The following is a 19372-nucleotide window of genomic DNA, read 5'->3' as shown; positions in this document are numbered from 1 at the left end:
AAGGCGTTAACACACCTTTCAGCACCTGCCTTCTTTGAAACTGGATGGTATTTTGTAACCTAGATTTCCAGTACCCTTCTGCCTCTTAGTCAAATGTTCCGTATCCTTTATGTATGTGTTACCCTTTCTCACGTGGGACTGAAAGAGAGAGGCCAAGTGTTCCTAAACAGAAACATTCTAGGGAATGTTTCCAGAATGAGATTTTCACTCTGCAGCGGAGTGTGCACTGATATGAAACTTCCTGGCAGATTAAAACTGTGTGCCGGACCGAGACTCGAACTCATATCAACGCACACTCCACTGCGGAGTGAAAATCTCATTCTGGAAACATCCCCCAGGCTGTGGCTAAGCCATGGCCCCGCAATATCCTTTCTTCCAGGAGTGCTAGTTCTGCAAGGTTCGCAGGAGATGGTTCAAATGACTCTGAGCACTATGGGACTTAACATCGGAGGTCATCAGTCCCCTAGGACGTAGAATTACTTAAACCTAACTAACCTAAGGACATCACACACATCGATGCCCGAGGCAGGATTCGAACCTGCGACCGTAGCGGTATCGCGGTTCCAGACTGAAGTTCCTAGAACAGACCGGCCGGCTTCGCAGGAGAGCTCCTGTGAAGTCTGGAAAGTAGGAGACGAAATACTGGCATAAGTAAAGCTGTGAGGATGGGGCGTGAGTTGTGCTTGGGTAACTCAGATGGTAGAGCACTTGCTCGCGAAAGGCAAAGGTCCCGAGTTCGTGTCTAGGTCCCGAGTTCGAGCCTTGGTCCGGCACACAGTTTTAATCTGCCAGGAAGTTTCATATCAGCGCACACTCCGCTGCAGAGTGAAAATCTCATTCTAGATGAGGAGATGCAGAATGGAACTCAGCTCAGAAGAAATTTATCGCACAACTTCACTAAAAGAAGGGAGCAAATGATCAGCATCAAGGAATTGTCAGTTCTGTATTGGAAAAAGTGAGAGCGGTAAGGGTAAGGCTTCAGTCCAGTAAGAAAGGTTAAGTGTATGTAGGTTGCGGTTGTTATACAGAGAAGCTTGCACGGTATAGACTATCATGGAGAGCCACATAAAACCCCTCCTCAGAGTCAAGACCACAACAACATCCACGAATGGAAAGGTGTTAGGGAAGCGTGATAATGCTGGTACACCATGAACTGTCTGTGAAGAGTAGATGTAGGCGGTCTCTGCAGAAGCAATATGCCGGCCGCTTAGGAGAACAGACAGATTCTGCTACGGAAAGAGACAGAGCTGGCTGCGTGTGCTGCAGTGTCAGTTTCCTAGCTGAAGCACTGCGCGCATGCCTGCAGGCCTGGAGCGCGGCGGCCGCGCGCACGCGGCCTCTTGCAACACGCTGCGGGTGCCGGACAGCGAGCCGTCGCCGCTGACGCTGCAGCCGGTGGCCGCGCCCGCGCCCACGTCCGCCCCCACTCCACGAGTCACCGTGAGGGCTGCGCCGGCCGTCTCCTGCGGCCCGGCCAACCTCTTCCTCCAGAGGGTGTTCGGCGCCGGCGCAGCCGCCGGTACCGGCGGCGCAGACAAGGAGGTCTCCCTCAAGAGGGCCGCCGCCATACAGGTGGCTCACCTCATCACACTCCTCGTCATCATCATCATCATCATCATCATCATCATCATCATCACCATCAACTGCCGCTGCTATTAACTGACGTCCACTGCTGGATGACCCTATCTAGTATTCTGCAAGCATTACAGTTCTATTTTGGATGTGCATCTCTTGTCTTTCTTTCCGTGTCTGCAATTGACTTATACTATATAGATTTCCGCCTTTTTGCAAACACACTGTACATCCCGTTTTTCCTTTTTACCCAAAGATGATTCAGCACCTCTGTGCCATCACCAGTGGGTTTTTGTTCCAATGGTTCAAAATGGCTCTGAGCGCTATGGGACTTAACATCTGAGCTCATCAGTCCCCTAGAACTTAGAACTACTTAAACCCAACGAACCTAAGGACATCACACACATCCATGCCCGAGGCAGAATTCGAACCTGCGACCGTAGCAGTCGTGCGGTTCCAGACTGTAGCGCCTAGAACCGCTCGGCCACTCTGGCCGGCGGGTTTTTGTTTATTGAAAACTGTACATGTTTTAGGTTGTAACTGATTTAACAAAGTGAGGCCTAAAGAAATTTTTTGTTACGTTTTGCTTCGTACCATGATTTTACATTATATGGTTCTGCATGACGACTGTATGGTGCCCTACACCGATAGCTGGTCATCTACAAACCAAATGATGTAAATGTGAAATTCGAACTTTCTTTACTCCTCTCTTTGTTAGACCAGTTACAATCTAAAGTATGTTCACTTTTTATAGTTTTCAATAAACAAAAACCCGTTGATGATGGCACAGAGGTGGCGAAACTTGTTGGGGTTAAAAGGAAAAACAGTGTGTTTGCAAGAAAAGGCGGAAACCTATATCCTACAATTATAGTCCTCACTTACACACATCCACCTTGTGAAGCCTGAGATTCTCCAGGGGTACAGAATTTTCAAATAACTTAATGGAATGCAGGCAGGTAACACATTCGACAACCGCCGATTTTTCGATTTTTCAACAGAGATACACCTTGTCATTTTCATGGTACAAATACACCAAGGAAGCACTGTGCAAGGGAATTTGAAACCTCGGTTTGCAGAGCACACACACACACACACACACTAACGACAGCACAAAACCAAAGATGATCTACTCAAAAGTTATCGACAAGGAGTGAGGCATCAGTACACAACCAACGAGTGAGCTATCAGTAACTCTGTCCCTCTGCTTTTATTGTTATTATTATTATTTATTTTTTCAAGGGAGAGAGCAGCTTACACGCTTAATTTAAGGAAAAACCTTCATCTCTGTTTATATGGTCACTCGCTAATTCAATGCAACTACTTCCTTAACAACACTATCCGAATAGCTGGAATGCATGCCAGATTCTTTGTGTTATGTTTCGTATGATGAGCGCTACTACTAATGCAGTGTTCTTCAGTAGTGGACTTGCTCGGCTGTTGTACGCGTGTGTGACGCTTACGCTCAGCACACCGCTGCTACACGGTCCCGATACTCCAACCAATGCCACAGGTGCGAGGAATACGATAGATATCCGCCTTACGCAGATCAAGATCAACCTTTACGGTTCCTAGAAGTTCCTTAATCATAGATGGTGGTCGAAAAACAAGTTTCACATCATGTTTCCGCAAAATACGACGAATGCTGTTGGAAATGTTTCCCGCGTAGACTTAGATGCCACCTCGATACCAACACCACATGCACGGTTGATAGATAGGGCAACGCGCGTCCGATCTGCCTTTCATTGTAAACATTCTGACGAAGTGTGACTTCAAGATGGGCTAACTCAGCTGACAAACTCTCAGCATCCGATATGACGTGGGCGCTGTGAACCAGGGTACGAAGTACCACTTCACGTTGGGCCGGATGGTCACAGCTATCGGCCTGCAGATACGAGTCGGTTTGAGTTGGCTTCCTATAAAAAGTGTGTCCCAACATACCATCAACCTTCCTTCCTGCAAATACATGAAGGAACGGAAGGCAGCCATTCTTTTGCACTTCCGTCATGAAATGAATATTCGGGTGGATTCAATTAAGATTCTTTAAAAAGCCATTTAAATCCTCATTACCATGAGGCTACATAACGGAAATGCCGTCTACATATCTGCAAAAAAACGCAAGTTTCAATGCCGTCGACTCCAAAACAGCTTCCTCGGAGTCTTTCATAGACAAATTGGCAATACTAGCTGACAGCAGACTTCCCGTCGCAACTCTATACGTCTGTTTAGAGTACTAGCTATAGAATAAAAAGCAAGTGGAAGTCAACACATACCGAAATACGTTCGTCAAATCAACACCAAACCTAACTCCAATCAACGGGAACGAGTCATATGAACGCTAGTGACGGGAGAGACCACATCGAAACTCACTAAAATATGACAGTCATCCAGACATAATCCCTCTAATAATCATAAGAAATCCGCCGAGTTCTTAATGTGATGCTCACGCCGACCTACTGGTGGGCTCAATGGAGTAAGAAGATGTGTTGCTACACGATATGTTGGAGCACTGATGTTACTCACAATCTGCCTAAAAGTAACACAATCCTTGTTGATCTGTAGAACATATGACCTAGGGACGACGCCACAATAAAAGTTAAGACTTGTTAGCTTTTCTCTCAACACATTTTGTAGGGTTAACGTCGATACTAGAACACGTTGGATCAGCTCTTCCTTGCTGCTTTTGTGCCTTGAAAATGACAGAGTGTGCGCCTCCGAATGATCGGCGGTTGTGGAAGACGTCACCTAGCTGCATTCCCGTAACTTATCTGAACATGAACCTTGGTTCTACAAGTTTTGGAATGCAATCTACTGCCGTAAAATGGAAATTAATCATGGCATGTAAATACAGGGTGATTCAAAAAGAATACCACAACTTTAGGAATTTAAAACTCTGCAACGACAAAAGGCAGAGCTAAGCACTATCTGTCGGCGAATTAAGGGAGCTATAAAGTTTCATTTAGTTGTACATTTGTTCGCTTGAGGCGCTGTTGACTAGGCGTCAGCGTCAGTTGATGCTAAGATGGCGACCGCTCAACAGAAAGCTTTTTGTGTTATTGAGTACGGCAGAAGTGAATCGACGACAGTTGTTCAGCGTGCATTTCGAACGAAGTATGGTGTTAAACCTCCTGATAGGTGGTGTATTAAACGTTGGTATAAACAGTTTACAGAGAATGGGTGTTTGTGCAAAGGGAAAAGTTCTCGACGGCCGAGAACGAGTGATGAAAATGTAGCACGCATCCAGCAAGCATTTGTTCGCAGCCCAGGAAAATCGACTCGCAGAGCTAGCAGAGAGCTGCAAATTCCACAATCGACTGTATGGAGAGTCCTACGAAAAAGGTTAGTTATGAAACCTTATCGTCTGAAATTGGTTCAAGCACTGTCTGCAGCTGATAAGATTAAAAGAATCGATTTCTGTGATTTTATCCTTGCTCAAATGGAAACAGATGAATCTTTCGTTTCAAAGATTGTGTTTAGTGATGAAGCAACTTTCCACACTAACGGGAAAGTCAACCGTCACAATGTCTGTATATGGGGCACTGAGAATCCGCGGGAAACAACTCAGTATGAACGTGACTCACCTAAGGTGAACGTTTTCTGTGCCATTTCAGCCAATAAAGTTTTTGGTCCCTTTTTCTTCGAAGCTGCTACTGTAACTGGACTACAGTATCTGGAGATGTTAGAGAATTGGCTGTTCCCTCAGCTCGAACAAGAAGCACAACAATTCATATTTCAGCAGGATGGAGCGCCACCATATTGGCACTTATCTGTCCGTAACTACCTGAACGTCAACTACCCGAGGCGATGGATCGGCCGCCAGGCAGCCCGTGACAGAGCACTTCATCACTGGCCTCCAAGAAGCCCTGATCTTACCCCCTGCGATTTTTTCTTATGGGGGTATGTTAAGGATATGGTGTTTCGGCCACCTCTCCCAGCCACCATTGATGATTTGAAACGAGAAATAACAGCAGCTATCCAAACTGTTACGCCTGATATGCTACAGAGAGTGTGGAACGAGTTGGAGTATCGGGTTGATATTGCTCGAGTGTCTGGAGGGGGCCATATTGAACATCTCTGAACTTGTTTTTGAGTGGAAAAAAAACCTTTTTAAATACTCTTTGTAATGATGTATAACAGAAGGTTATATTATGTTTCTTTCATTAAATACACATTTTTAAAGTTGTGGTATTCTTTTTGAATCACCCTGTATTGCTCAAACGGTATAAATTCAAATTAATAACGCAAGGAAAAAACTAGATTTATTGTTATATACTATTCGACTGTACAAAAAACTTCACGGCCATTATGACTGGGTACAGACACCACTGTATTTCATCACATGACGGAATTGGTGCTATGTGCAAGCGTGGGCGGTTGCTGTAATGTCGGCACACGCGACAATCTCCTGCTGAATCCCTTTTTGTATCCCGTAGTAGTGGATTGACGGGCAGCAGCTTTCATCTCCGTGTACCGTGGCTTTAGAGGAGACGCTCAGAGCAGCTTAACGCCTTCCTCATTCTGTGTTTTCCGCCTAATCACTTTTCCTGTAGAACTCCGCCCAATAGCCGGAGAGGTACTATTGTCCTCGCCGGCCGCTAATAGCATTTATTGTCTGCAGTAATGAGATTGCAGAGGCGGTGTCAATGTTATAATCTGAAGTTGAGGTCAGACAAGGGGAAAATTGTCGGCTGCTTAAAGATTCGAGAATCGGATCACAAGGAAGACTATCCGACATGCAATGAAAACTGAGGATGTCACAGTGTGACGGCAGACATCAGAATGAATTCAGGTATCACACTCTGAAAACCAAATAGTAAAATGGTGACTTTTTCTCCAGAATGCAATGTCAGAAAGCTTTATGCAAAACAACAATGAGAATCACTTGAGAAGATGCATGAGAATCTCCTGAAAGGGTCTCCTGCACAAACCTTGAACCACCCCAACATGAACTCTCACGGATCTCAGAATGCTCTTCCAATCATCTTCGAATCACAGTGTCACATTGTGAACTCCAAATCATCTCTGGAAAACTTCCGAATGACAAAACCCTTTAAACCTTCTATGATTTCACAATGCCCCACTTCGAGGATGCCCCTGTTCTGCATTTTTGTTCATTTGTAGATTTCTCTGATGTCCACGCTGGTCGCATCGTAAGTTCTCCATAATATTTCAGTAGAGAGACTTGTTGTCATTTTCATGTTATTAATGGTGATTGTTGGTCTGTTCGGGTCGGCGCCCTATATATGTAGGCCGCTACCTCCTCCACCACTTTGATCCTGTTGCTGTGTGCCCAGTCGCTGCCCCGTAGGATGGAAGTGGTAGATGCAAATCGCAGCCCCAGTCTTCCCTATCATCGCTGGATGCGAACTTCACTGTACAGGAATGCATTGCTTTTTCTCGTCACAGTGCAAGATTCCACAACTGACTCAATGGTCGGCCTTTCCATTTGTGAACCCTTACAGACCGTGTGGCTACAATTTTGTACATTATTATTTAGTGTGTATTAACTGCAAACGAAATATTTTTCCTCAATGGAAACCTCATGTACATATCTGTGAATGTTCAGTCGTTTCACCACGCACACGTGCTCTCACCTATTGGGCATCACTGTAAAAATATTAACAAGTGACCATAGCAATACGCAGCAGCTTGCGACCGCCAGTATTCGCGTAATTTGTAAGTGAATTACACTACACTGTATAATTGAATATAATTTGTGTTATTTTGCATGGTAATTATTGAATTATCAGTTCATTTATTACAGCAGCGAATATTTCAAAATTATCTATTTTAGCCTATAAAAGAATCTAGATGTTCAAAGTATGTATTGAAAACGGTTACATATACACTCCTGGAAATTGAAATACGAACACCGTGAATTCATTGTCCCAGGAAGGGGAAACTTTATTGACACATTCCTGGGGTCAGATACATCACATGATCACACTGACAGAACCACAGGCACATAGACACAGGCAACAGAGCATGCACAATGTCGGCAATAGTACAGTGTATATCCACCTTTCGCAGCAATGCAGGCTGCTATTCTCCCATGGAGACGATCGTAGAGATGCTGGATGTAGTCCTGTGGAACGGCTTGCCATGCCATTTCCACCTGGCGCCTCAGTTGGACCAGCGTTCGTGCTGGACGTGCAGACCGCGTGAGACGACGCTTCATCCAGTCCCAAACATGCTCAATGGGGGACAGATCCGGAGATCTTGCTGGCCAGGGTAGTTGACTTACACCTTCTAGAGCACGTTGGGTGGCACGGGATACATGCGGACGTGCATTGTCCTGTTGGAACAGCAAGTTCCCTTGCCGGTCTAGGAATGGTAGAACGATGGGTTCGATGACGGTTTGGATGTACCGTGCACTATTCAGTGTCCCCTCGACGATCACCAGTGGTGTACGGCCACCATGATGCCGGGTGTTGGCCCTGTGTGCCTCGGTCGTATGCAGTCCTGATTGTGGCGCTCACCTGCACGGCGCCAAACACGCATACGACCATCATTGGCACCAAGGCAGAAGCGACTCTCATCGCTGAAGACGACACGTCTCCATTCGTCCCTCCATTCACGCCTGTCGCGACACCACTGGAGGCGGGCTGCACGATGTTGGGGCGTGAGCGGAAGACGGCCTAACGGTGTGCGGGACCGTAGCCCAGCTTCATGGAGACGGTTGCGAATGGTCCTCGCCGATACCCCAGGAGCAACAGTGTCCCTAATTTGCTGGGAAGTGGCGGTGCGGTCCCCTACGGCACTGCGTAGGATCCTACGGTCTTGGCGTGCATCCGTGCGTCGCTGCGGTCCGGTCCCAGGTCGACGGGCACGTGCACCTTCCGCCGACCACTGGCGACAACATCGATGTACTGTGGAGACCTCACGCCCCACGTGTTGAGCAATTCGGCGGTACGTCCACCCGGCCTCCCGCATGCCCACTATACGCCCTCGCTCAAAGTCCGTCAACTGCACATACGGTTCACGTCCACGCTGCGCGGCATGCTACCAGTGTTAAAGACTGCGATGGAGCTCCGTATGCCACGGCAAACTGGCTGACACTGACGGCGGCGGTGCACAAATGCTGCGCAGCTAGCGCCATTCGACGGCCAACACCGCGGTTCCTGGTGTGTCCGCTGTGCCGTGCGTGTGATCATTGCTTGTACAGCCCTCTCGCAGTGTCCGGAGCAAGTATGGTGGGTCTGACACACCGGTGTCAATGTGTTCTTTATTCCATTTCCAGGAGTGTAGTTGTACAAATCGTGCATGTAAAATCATAAAAAATCATCTAAGAGCATTAGAACATAAAGAAAAATTTTCCGTTCTCCAGAAAAAATTCAGGTCTGAAAGAGTTAATTGGACCGTCCTGGACCCTAATTTCAAATCCTCTTTGGTCATGCGTCCCGGAAGGAGAAAGACTGCCTAAGAATCTCGCGTATGTTGTAATATATAATACAACAAATTTTTATACTATTGCCGGCCACTGCTGATTTAGTGGTCTGTCGCAATTCAGTGTGCCATCTATGTTCATGGTACCTCTCTTATACCATGCATACTGCTTCCTCAAGGTACGCCTTGCTGCATTGTATTTGTTAGACCCGTTCTTTTGAGAGGCCTAGATCACCCTTTTCTGAACCTAGTAGTACGAAGGTGTTAGTGGGTGGGAAAAATATACATTCGACATTGTGTCGCGCCAAGATACTGCTGACTTTCCTGGAGGTATTACCGACAAACGGGATACACGCTATTGATCTGTGCCCCCAGTTTCCTTCCGGCTGTTGACTAGTTACAACCTGTCTAAACGTACGCCTTAACCGCTTGAAATTGTGCTCATTCCTTCGGAATGTTGTCTCCAGATGCCTCAGCGCAGTTGGAAGCCTGTCTTGGCTGCAGATGGGTCACGCCCTGTGAACAAGCGTGCGTAAAACCCCTCCAAGCTGGGAGTTGTAGTAGCTACTGGAAGCGTGTGGATGTAGATCAGTGTGTATAGTCTTTCTGTACACACTGTGTCCCAGCTTGCCATATTGTTTCGGTTTCAGCAGGACATCAAGAAACGGAAGACGCTGTCCTGTTCCAATACCTTGTTGAGGTGTAACAGGTTAAGATGATGGAGAAATACACCTAAGCTACTCTAGCCATGTGGCCAAACGACGAACGTGTCATCCACGTAACGGTAGAAACAGATTGGTTTTAGCTGGATTTGCACCAGGGCTTTCTGCTCGAAATATTCCATTCCTTTGAATGTAAGGAATGGTTAAAATGGCTCTGAGCACTATGCGACTTAACTTCTGAGGTCATCAGTCCCCTAGAACTTAGAACTAGTTAAACCTAACTAACCTAAGGACATCACACACATCCATGCCCGAGGCAGGATTCGAACCTGCGACCGTAGCGGTCGCTCGGTTCCAGACTGTAGCGCCTAGAACCGCACGGCCACTCCGGCCGGCGAATGTAAGGAATTACAATGCTGGAAAAACTCTTATTTTATTTGATTTTCAAACAGCTGAGCAAAACTGAACGTACTCAGACAGTTCTCACTTTACTTATTCTCATCATTAAACTGACACACAATATTTTTAGCGCAACGCAGTCTGACTTTCAATAATTCCTACAAAAGAATGGCTCTGACTAACAATAACATATACCTTTCATGAATGACTTACCTCACAAAAATGTTTCTTACTCGAACTACTGCAATACAGCGAGCGCCAATACTGTCAGCTAAATAAAAGATTCTAACTACTAAAGGCACGAACTACTGATAAGCATAGTTAGCAAGTGAAAGATTTTGATACAGAACAAACAATGTATTTACCTCAACAGCGTTCAAAAGTAATTATATATAATTTTGTGACATCCAGTTAACGAAATTTCCTTTTTCTGCCTGACACACGTCCAGATCAAAAATGGTTCTGAGTACTATGGGACTTAACATCTATGGACATCAGTCCCCTAGAACTTAGAACTACTTAAACCTAACTAACCTAAGGACATCACACAGCACCCAGCCATCACGAGGCAGAGAAAATCCCTGACCCCGCCGGGAATCGAACCCGGGAACCCGGGCGTGGGAAGCGAGAACGCTACCGCACGACCACGAGATGCGGGCACACGTCCAGATCGTGCTCTCATCGTAACCTCTCAAAACTCTGCCATCTCTCTCCCCACATCCACCATTGCTGGCGACTCACCTCCAACTGCCCAACACTACACTAGCGAATATTCCTACAGTGAGTCCAACCAGCCACAGACTACACACAGCGCAGTCAGCGATTTTCATACACAGCACTACATGGCATTACCAACCAAAAATCCTAAACAGTCTACTTACACCATTTGATTCGTTACACAACTCGCGGATGGCCGCTCTTTCCTTCTTTGATACGTTGCTCTTGGGTGGTGTGACTCTGGTGAGCACGCAGGAGGTTTCACGGTGTATTCCCTCGGCCTTGTTGATTCATAGAGCGTAGGTGGGCTGTTCCACATTGCTTCTATGTCCACGGTCGATAGTGATGTTGTAGTCGGCAAAGTTGAGTCCTTTCACGCGCACCGACACTGCTGCATCGTTGATTGCCTTTTAAGGTTGACCACAGTTTGCTCAGGTGGTGCTCGCATTGTTTTATGTCCAGCTACAACACGGTCATACTGCGATGTCTTTTTAGTTGTAGATTTTCTTCGTTCGTTATTGGCCAGTGCTCAAGTAAAAGCGTCCACTCAGGCCCCAGAAGAGGTAAAGAATGTGAGGCTACCTTCAAGTGGCCTCTTCATAGGCTACTCGGCCATCGTTTGTTTGTCAGTTTTCCGGATGGTTCGAGCCTTGAACACTTCCAGACAGGGGGAATATTGTTCCGAAGGAATGGGTACTGTGGTCGCGATACTGAAAGAGCGTTGCAGTAAAAATCAAGTACGCCTGAGTAAAATGTTGAAACTGCGATTGCGGAAGAGAAGCCAAATCCTCCAAGCTCTCCCTTATACTGGTCCAGTCTCCTGGAGGATCGGTAGACTTCTGCGGCAACATGACATCCAGAGTATTTCGCTCATTTCATATAAGATTGTCTTCATAAGCTGCGACATTGTCGCGAATAAAACAGTGACCCGTATGTACAATAAGTTTCCTTTAATTTACGTCTATGGTCACAAACATAGGACTTTGTTTTTATAAAACAGATCTGATGATGGACATTATAGACCGAAACCGGTAATCTGTTAGCAAAAAGTTTGTGGCCATAGACGTAAATTAAAGGAAAGATTGTCTTCTTTGTAATGTTTGACGATGTAGGCCAATGAAGCGGTGTGAGTGTGTGTGTGTGTGTGTGTGTGTGTGTGTGTGTGTGTGTTGAATTCCAAGCAACGTGGCATGTTTTTGTGGGGCAAACTATCAGAACAGTCGAGGAGTAATACAAAGAACACAGTGACAAATCTGGCTAAAACAAAGAAGCAAAAAAGCTTTCTGAGGGTATTTTCATTTTGTCGTTGCAACTACAAAAAAATGCGTGTTTTTTTCACCAGATGCGTTTTCCTTTATTGAGGTAAAGCATCATCACTGGTCTGTAACTAGAGATATTTATAATTTTATTTGTTTTTAAGATCGAAAAACATTTCGTTAAAAATATGTTGCTTTTTACTAACGGTGATTTCCATTTGGTTTCTCGCCTACATCGGGAATTGCTGTCTGCTAGCACATCCTTGTTGTTTTCCTTCGTTAGTCACTGTTACTTGTAGTCTAATTTTTAGTTGCTCTGCTGAACTATGCATTTCCTACGTTTTAAACAGCACATGATTTCGCACACCATTGTTTTCTGTTTATTTTTATACTTCTAAGTACAAATTGGTTTGTGTTTTGGAGTATTTCCAAAATAACATTGCCACTAGTTTGTCATTGCCTATACTCCTTTTTTGTATTTTGGTTGATTGTATTTATGCAGTTCTATTTCATTACGTTGCTGTTTACTTATATTCTGTGTAAGGGTAGTGAACGAATAGTGACGCTATTTTTGGGGGGAGGGAGAAGTCATGATGAGTGGACATAAGTGTATAGTAGTGTGATAGATTGCGAGTTGGAAATTAGACTACAAGTATCAGTGTCTAACGAAGAAATACACCAAAGATATGCTAGCAGACGCTATTTCCCGATGTTGGCGAAACACCAAACGAAAATCACAGTAAATAAAAAGCGGAATATTTTTAACGAACTGTTTTTCGATCTTAAAAAACAAATCAAATTATAAATATCTTTAATTAGAGACCACTGATGACGCTTTACCTCAATAAAACGAATCGCGTCTGCAGAAAAAAAAAAACGCACACTTTCTTGTAGTTGCAGCGACAGAACGAAAATACCCTCAGGAATTGTATAGCCGCTGCGACCAATATGGCCACACAAATGAAGAAAAAAAGTTTTCGCGGAGCAGTCACTCAAACATAATTGTGAAACGAAATACGGTGAGACCAAAATCGTATGGTAAACACCTAAGTTTCTCAGACAGCATAATTAAGGCCCCAATCGAAATAAATCTAATCTGTCCGATTAGAAGACTCCGAATCTTTCTCAACTCTAACTAGGTTCTCGTATTTCTCTTCTAAGACTTCATTGCTTACTAGTTTTATCAGTCCAAACTATCTGTGTAGTTATCAAGAGAAAATAAGTATATATTGTGTCATGAGGAGTAAACGTCTAATTTTATTTTCAGTTATTTATATTTCCCCAAGGAAGGTAGCAATTCTGCTGCATGTACGGCAGGCTCACAAAGCTTCAACACATGACTTAACATTCACTTGCTTTCATAACCTTAAACATATTAGCAAACGAGTTCATTCCTCCTCAGCTTTTCTTGTGACTGCATTATCTAGTAATTTTTTTACGCTTAACTGTTTGCCAAGAATGTCTCAGATAGTAATAGCTTTTGTTTCCGACTGTTTGCACTCAAGAAAAACTTCCTTTGTCGAGGGACTTAAATTAATTTTTCTCACAGTGGTTTACGTACGCTCCTCTTCTCTGAAGTTTACATTTTCTCTCTCTCCCTCCCTCCCTCCCTCTCTCCCTCTCTCTCCCTCTCCCTCTCCCACTCTCTCTCTCTCTTTCTCTCTCTCTCTCTCTCTCTCTCTCTCTCTCTCTCTCTCTCTCTCTCACACACACACACACACACGCACACCACACATACACACACTCACACAAATGCAGACTCTTTTGTAAGCTGAGAGGGAAAGAGAAGTGGTGTATATATATGGAATCTGGCACTGTTGCATCTCAAGCAAGCAAACGAAAAAGAAGTGTAACAGAAGACGTGGGGTTGTAGTTCACAGTGAATACTTCTTTCCCTTTAGCTCGGTGTGTGTTTCTCGTTCATCTGAAGGGGGGAACGACAGGATGACGAACCAAAATATTGCTCAAATTCGGGATATTTCTCTGCATACTGAAATGTCGTAGACAATTAGTTTTGCTGCAATGAATTAAGTAAACACTGAAGTTTTTATTGGCATTTGTATTCAAAAACACAAATATCTTCACTGTATATTTGGGGGTTTTCAGGAGGCAGATCTGAAAGGAGGTAGATCGACGGTTGTCGCCGTAACTCCGGTTGTGGTTATCTGAAATATGAAATTATCATATCACCCTGAGCCTTACAGATGTAATTTTAGTTCATCGTTGGGATATGCAAAAAAAAAAAAAAAAAAAAAAAAAAGAAGAATTGGTGGAAATTATAGATATTTGAAAAAAATGACCGTTTTATGATTCCTCTATTCGCCGAAATAAATACTAAGTACCAATATAAAAAATCGGCTACGGTGAACCGAAGGGAATTCAGTTTGCTTCAAGGGAGACCAAAAATCATTAAAATCGGATGAAAATTGTAGCGTGGTCGACGACAACCTTGCTGAAAAACATTGTTTTGAGAAAAACGTATTTAAAGTTCGAAGCTTAAGGGATATAATCGATGCGCGGTCCATAACAACTCTCTCTCCGGCTAGTGGATGGCCGCTTCTTTCTACTTTGACCTGATAAGCCCTCCTTTTCGTCTTCAAACCCATTTCCGTCGCTGAGCGCATCGCCGCTGGTGTCTCTGTCTTCACAGAATCGGCGCATTTTCATCGCCGATTGTGAATTGAAGGGTATTTACCACGTGCATTAATGCAATATGGCCTATGCTGAATAGACATTGAATAGACAAATTTGAAGCAATGTTGACAATCTCGTTTTTCTGAGTGTTACTTTTGGAGCGTGTCTCCAAATGAAACTACTGAAATTTCCGTTCACATTTTGAGTAAAACCGCCCAAACAAAGCTCCAGCAAATCAGGTTTACTCAAATCGGTATTAATAGGTGCGATGGCATCGGTAGCGATTTGTGGCAACCGGTTTTCTAACGCCGAGGGGTGTCGTACACGCTCGGCTTCAAACGCTCAGAGAATTGTTACTCTTTGGAGTTCGCGCATGATATTTTGGGCAATAGTTCCTCAATGTATATACATTCGAATTGCGTAATAAAAAAAAAACAAGTTTTTTCGACCGCCACCCAGCAGTTCCCCCTTAAAACTCCAAATCCATGGTGCAATATGTCTCAATTTATAGTACTGCGCAGGCAGTTTGTTGAAATACAACTCGCATACTAGTTACTCACTCTAGCATTAGGGTTCCAAACATACTTCACGGCGCAGTGATAGCAGTGTCGTAGCGCAGTGTGTACACGGCGAAAGTAACACGCTGGATTCGCCTTCGGGCGGACAGCGATTCGAATCCCCATCTGACCGTCCTGTCTTAAGTTTGGCTTTACTTAATCGCTTCAGGCAGGTACGTGAGTATTTCTTTTGAAAAGGACAGAGCCAATTTCCACCCTCATCCTTCCTCAATCGAAGATTGTGCTCCGACTCTAACGACCAAGTTGTCGACGCAAAGTTTGATCCACATCAGCTTTCGAATGTAATATGTACTTCTTATTCTATCGTATCGCATATTGCAATTGCCATATCTTCCTCTTCGTTAAACGCGAAACTGGTTACTTCTCATTAAAAGGTAGTGGAGAAAAAAAGAAGACCCTATTTCACAGTTTCTCATTATCTTCCCAGCTAAACGCCAATTTTTAGTGCGACACACACGAAAAGGTAACAAAAAGACGGCTTGAAACAATATTGATCTTATTACGAGAACACTGTCAATAAATAATGGTTAATGTTTAAAATGTTCAAATGTCTGCGAATTCCTAAGGGACCAAACTGCAGAGGTCATCTGTCCCTAGACTTACACACTGCTTAAACTAACTTATGCTAAGAACAACACACACACCCATGCCCGAAGGAGGACTCGAACCTCCGGCGGGAGGGGCCGCGCAGTCCGTGACATGACGCCTCAAACCGCGCGGCCACACCGCACCGCAGTCGTTAATGCAATTAATTGCAAGTAACTAGCGAAGACTGTACTGTTCACCCTCGAAATATTGCATCAAAAGTACCAGCAGCTTAAATCAGATTTTAATGGAAGATTATACATCAGGATAAAATAAAGTTTCGTTACTTGCGGTAATTATATCAAGAGCTACTTCATAAGACTGTACTCACGTATGTGTAATTCTCGTTTCTAAAATAAATGTTTGGCTGTGCAGTGAAGCGTGCACTGTTTTAGAACTTCTTGACAGATAAAAACTTTATGCTAGACCTTGCCTCTTGTCAGAAGTTATCTTACTCAGTGAGTAATTATTTTTTTCATCTAGCAGTATCGCGGTTATCAGAGATCGACTCAGTTCGTGGGTATAGAGTATCACAATAATATACCAATACAAAATTTCTTTTGTATTCGATACCTCAACACTGTACATTCACCAGTGCAAGTTCTAACATGGGTACTACAAATATGTGTACACCTGAGAAATCGGTCACAGTGAATTCTGAGCGTAAGTCGTAAAACAGTAACAGTTTTACTATAACGCTTTACACAGTTATTTACGGTATCGGTGGTCTTATTTTTCGACATAGTTCCCCTGTTTTACTAAACAAATGTTTCATCGGTCCATAAATTTTGGTAGCCCCCAGGAAAAAAATAATTGTTTGACATGGCTCGTTAATCCGCCCTCATGTATCAAGCCAGAATTGTTATTTAAATGTTCTAAGCAAACGAAAATCTGATGACAACGCGTCCGAATTGTTTGGTGGATATTGCAGCGCACCTCAGATTTAAGTAAAGTATTCATGGTATTCACAGCATCATATGACGGTGTTCGTTGACATGGAACGGCAGTAGTCTTGGTGATACAAGTCTCCAGCAATTCAGTCGTATTTCAGGTTTCAACAGCTAAATCGACTTGTCACTATTTCGAGCAGTAGTCCCTATTTGATCCTGAAAGTGCACGTATATAGACCACTCGAAATCTCAAAAGATCGCCAAAATCACATTCCCGGTGGATGGCTGCCACCTGAAACATTTTCTTGACAGGAGGAGATAAGTGCACTATGCTACTGACCATATCTTTCTCTGACCGGAATGGTGCATTCACACCTCAGTACTGTCCAGAAAAGCATCTCAGTGCATGACAAGGGCTTTCTCTTTCCCAGATTCTTGTAATCATTGTGCAGCTGATCTGTTAACCACGTGATACAAACTTTCCTAGATCCATTACGGATTACATTGCACTGCTTGCTAACAAGGGAACCTCCCCATCGCACCCCCCTCAGATTTAGTTATAAGTTGGCAAAGTGGATAGGCCTTGAAAAACTGAACACAGATCAATCGAGAAAACAGGAAGAAGTTGTGTGGAACTATGAAAAAATAAGCAAAATATACAAACTGAGTAGTCCATGTGTAAGATATAATGTGCAACATATAGGGAAATGTGAGCTCAGGAGCGCCGTGGTCACATGGCTAGCGTGAGCAACTGCAGAACGAGAGGTCCTTGGTTCAAGCCTTCCCTCGAGTGAAAAGTTTTTCTTTATTTTCGCAAAGTTATGATCTGTCCATTCCTTCATTGACGTCTCTGTTCACTGTAATAAGTTTAGTGTCTGTGTTTTGCGACCTCACTGCAAAACCACGCGATTAGAGACGAAAGGACGTGCCTCTCCAATGGGAACCGAAAACATTTGATAGCAAGGTCATAGGTCAACCGATTCCTCCACAGGAAAACACGTCTGATATATTCTATACGACACTGGTGACGGCATGTGCGTCACTTGACGGGAATATGTTGTCGACCCACCTAACTTGTACACTTGGCGAATGGGTAAAAAGATTCTTCTACCTTGCCCGATTCAGGTTTTCTTGTGGATGTGAGAATTACTCCCAAAAAAGTGATGAAAACACAAGAGTTTGTCACATAAAATGCAACAAATGAATCCAACAGTTTCACAGTCGTACACTTTTCTCTGTGCTCTGTCAAAACATATGTTTTTAACGTTTTCAAATTTTTCCGTGTGTAGACCGTCAAATCCTGCATAAGTCCAAGCAAATCTGGACAGGTTCTGGAATTTTGAAGATCTAAGTTGATTATGTGTGAGTGCCTGAACTTTGATAATTGTCTGAAAATAAAAAATAAAATTTTACGTTCGAAGGAATACTTGAACCAATGACCTCTCGTTCTGTAGTTGCTCACGCTAACCACGGGACCACGGCGCTGCTGAGTTTACATCATCCTTGATGTTGCCTATCTTCGCATGGACTACTCAGTTTGTGTATTTTGCTTATTTTTTTTCATAGTTCCACTGAACTTCTTCCTGTTTTCTCGATTGATCTGTGTTCAGTTTTTCAAGGCCTATCCACTGTGCCAACTTATAACTAAATCTGAGGGGGGTGCGATGGGGAGGTTCCCTTGTAAGGAACACCTGACACTTGTTATGCAACAACTGCCAGTTGCTACGGAACAACCGAATATTGCTAGGGGCACCCGGCCAACGACAATAAAAGGAAATGTAGAAGTTGAGAAGTGTTAACTGCAGCGAATCCTGGGCACGAGCGCTCTGTATGCCTTCAGCAGTTCACACAGTGCGGTGTTTGACGAAGGTTGTTGTGGAACCGATGATTACGACATTTCGCGTGGTGCGGCAACATGTCTGCAAGACATGATTTGAGTGTATTCGATGGTGGACCAGCAGTTGGACGATCAAAGTGTGGGTGTGTGCAAAAGTGTCATCTCGCTATTAGAAAAGGCCACTGAATGTATAAATGCTATACAAAGCATGCCCGTGATCACAGACGGACCAACGCACAGCAACGGAGTCGACACGTAGCCCTAGTGACGAAAACGAACAGACATCTAATTTGTAGGCACATCGCTACATACCTTGCAGCTGCTATCGGTACACGTGTCTCTGCCAGAATCAATTTACGGTGACTAAATCAGGCTGGTTTGTAGGCCTGGAAGACTGTTAAATGAATCTCACTTCAAAGTCGCCACCGTCGAGAAAGTGTTCGTTGCTATAGGGAGCAGTTTAAAGTGGTCCAACTAAGCCCGCTTCACTGTGAGGAGTGGTACACTGTGATACATTTTTGAATAGGCCTTTAGGAGAGGAAATGAATTGCCGAATAAAAAACACAGGGTATCATTTAAAAAAGTCATACCGCTGTTCATATATTTGTAAAAAACAAAGCTGCAACGAAGGCCATCATACTGATTGATGTCCCCCTGATGGCTAAAGAACATTTGCTTGAAACATTTTGTAATTTGCGTCTAGACAAACAGTTATTTAGGGTAGTCAAGATAAATGGGACGCCCTGTAAATGCAAATCTGCGATCATCTGAATTCCGCAAGTAATTTCATCCATCCTAAAGACGTTACATTGTCGCAGTAGGTAAGCAAACCGGTATTCAATTCCAGAGTTTCAGACTT

At 44.1% G+C, this 19372-nt stretch overlaps 1 protein-coding gene across 1 annotated transcript in view; it reads left to right on the top strand.

Annotated features, from left to right (window-relative positions):
* LOC126249672 (uncharacterized) overlaps window positions 1-19372 on the top strand; it is a 264428-nt gene that overhangs the window by 217038 nt on the left and 28018 nt on the right. The window contains exon 6 of the mRNA XM_049951530.1: window positions 1307-1572. Coding sequence (XP_049807487.1) covers window positions 1307-1572 — 266 coding nt within the window. The remainder of the gene's footprint in view (window positions 1-1306; window positions 1573-19372) is intronic.

The sequence above is a fragment of the Schistocerca nitens genome, chromosome 1 (genome assembly GCF_023898315.1).
Source record: "Schistocerca nitens isolate TAMUIC-IGC-003100 chromosome 1, iqSchNite1.1, whole genome shotgun sequence".
NCBI classification, from domain to species: Eukaryota; Metazoa; Arthropoda; class Insecta; order Orthoptera; family Acrididae; genus Schistocerca; species Schistocerca nitens.
Note: the sequence above shows the minus strand (reverse complement) of the source record. Positions and strands in the feature narration are given on the sequence as shown.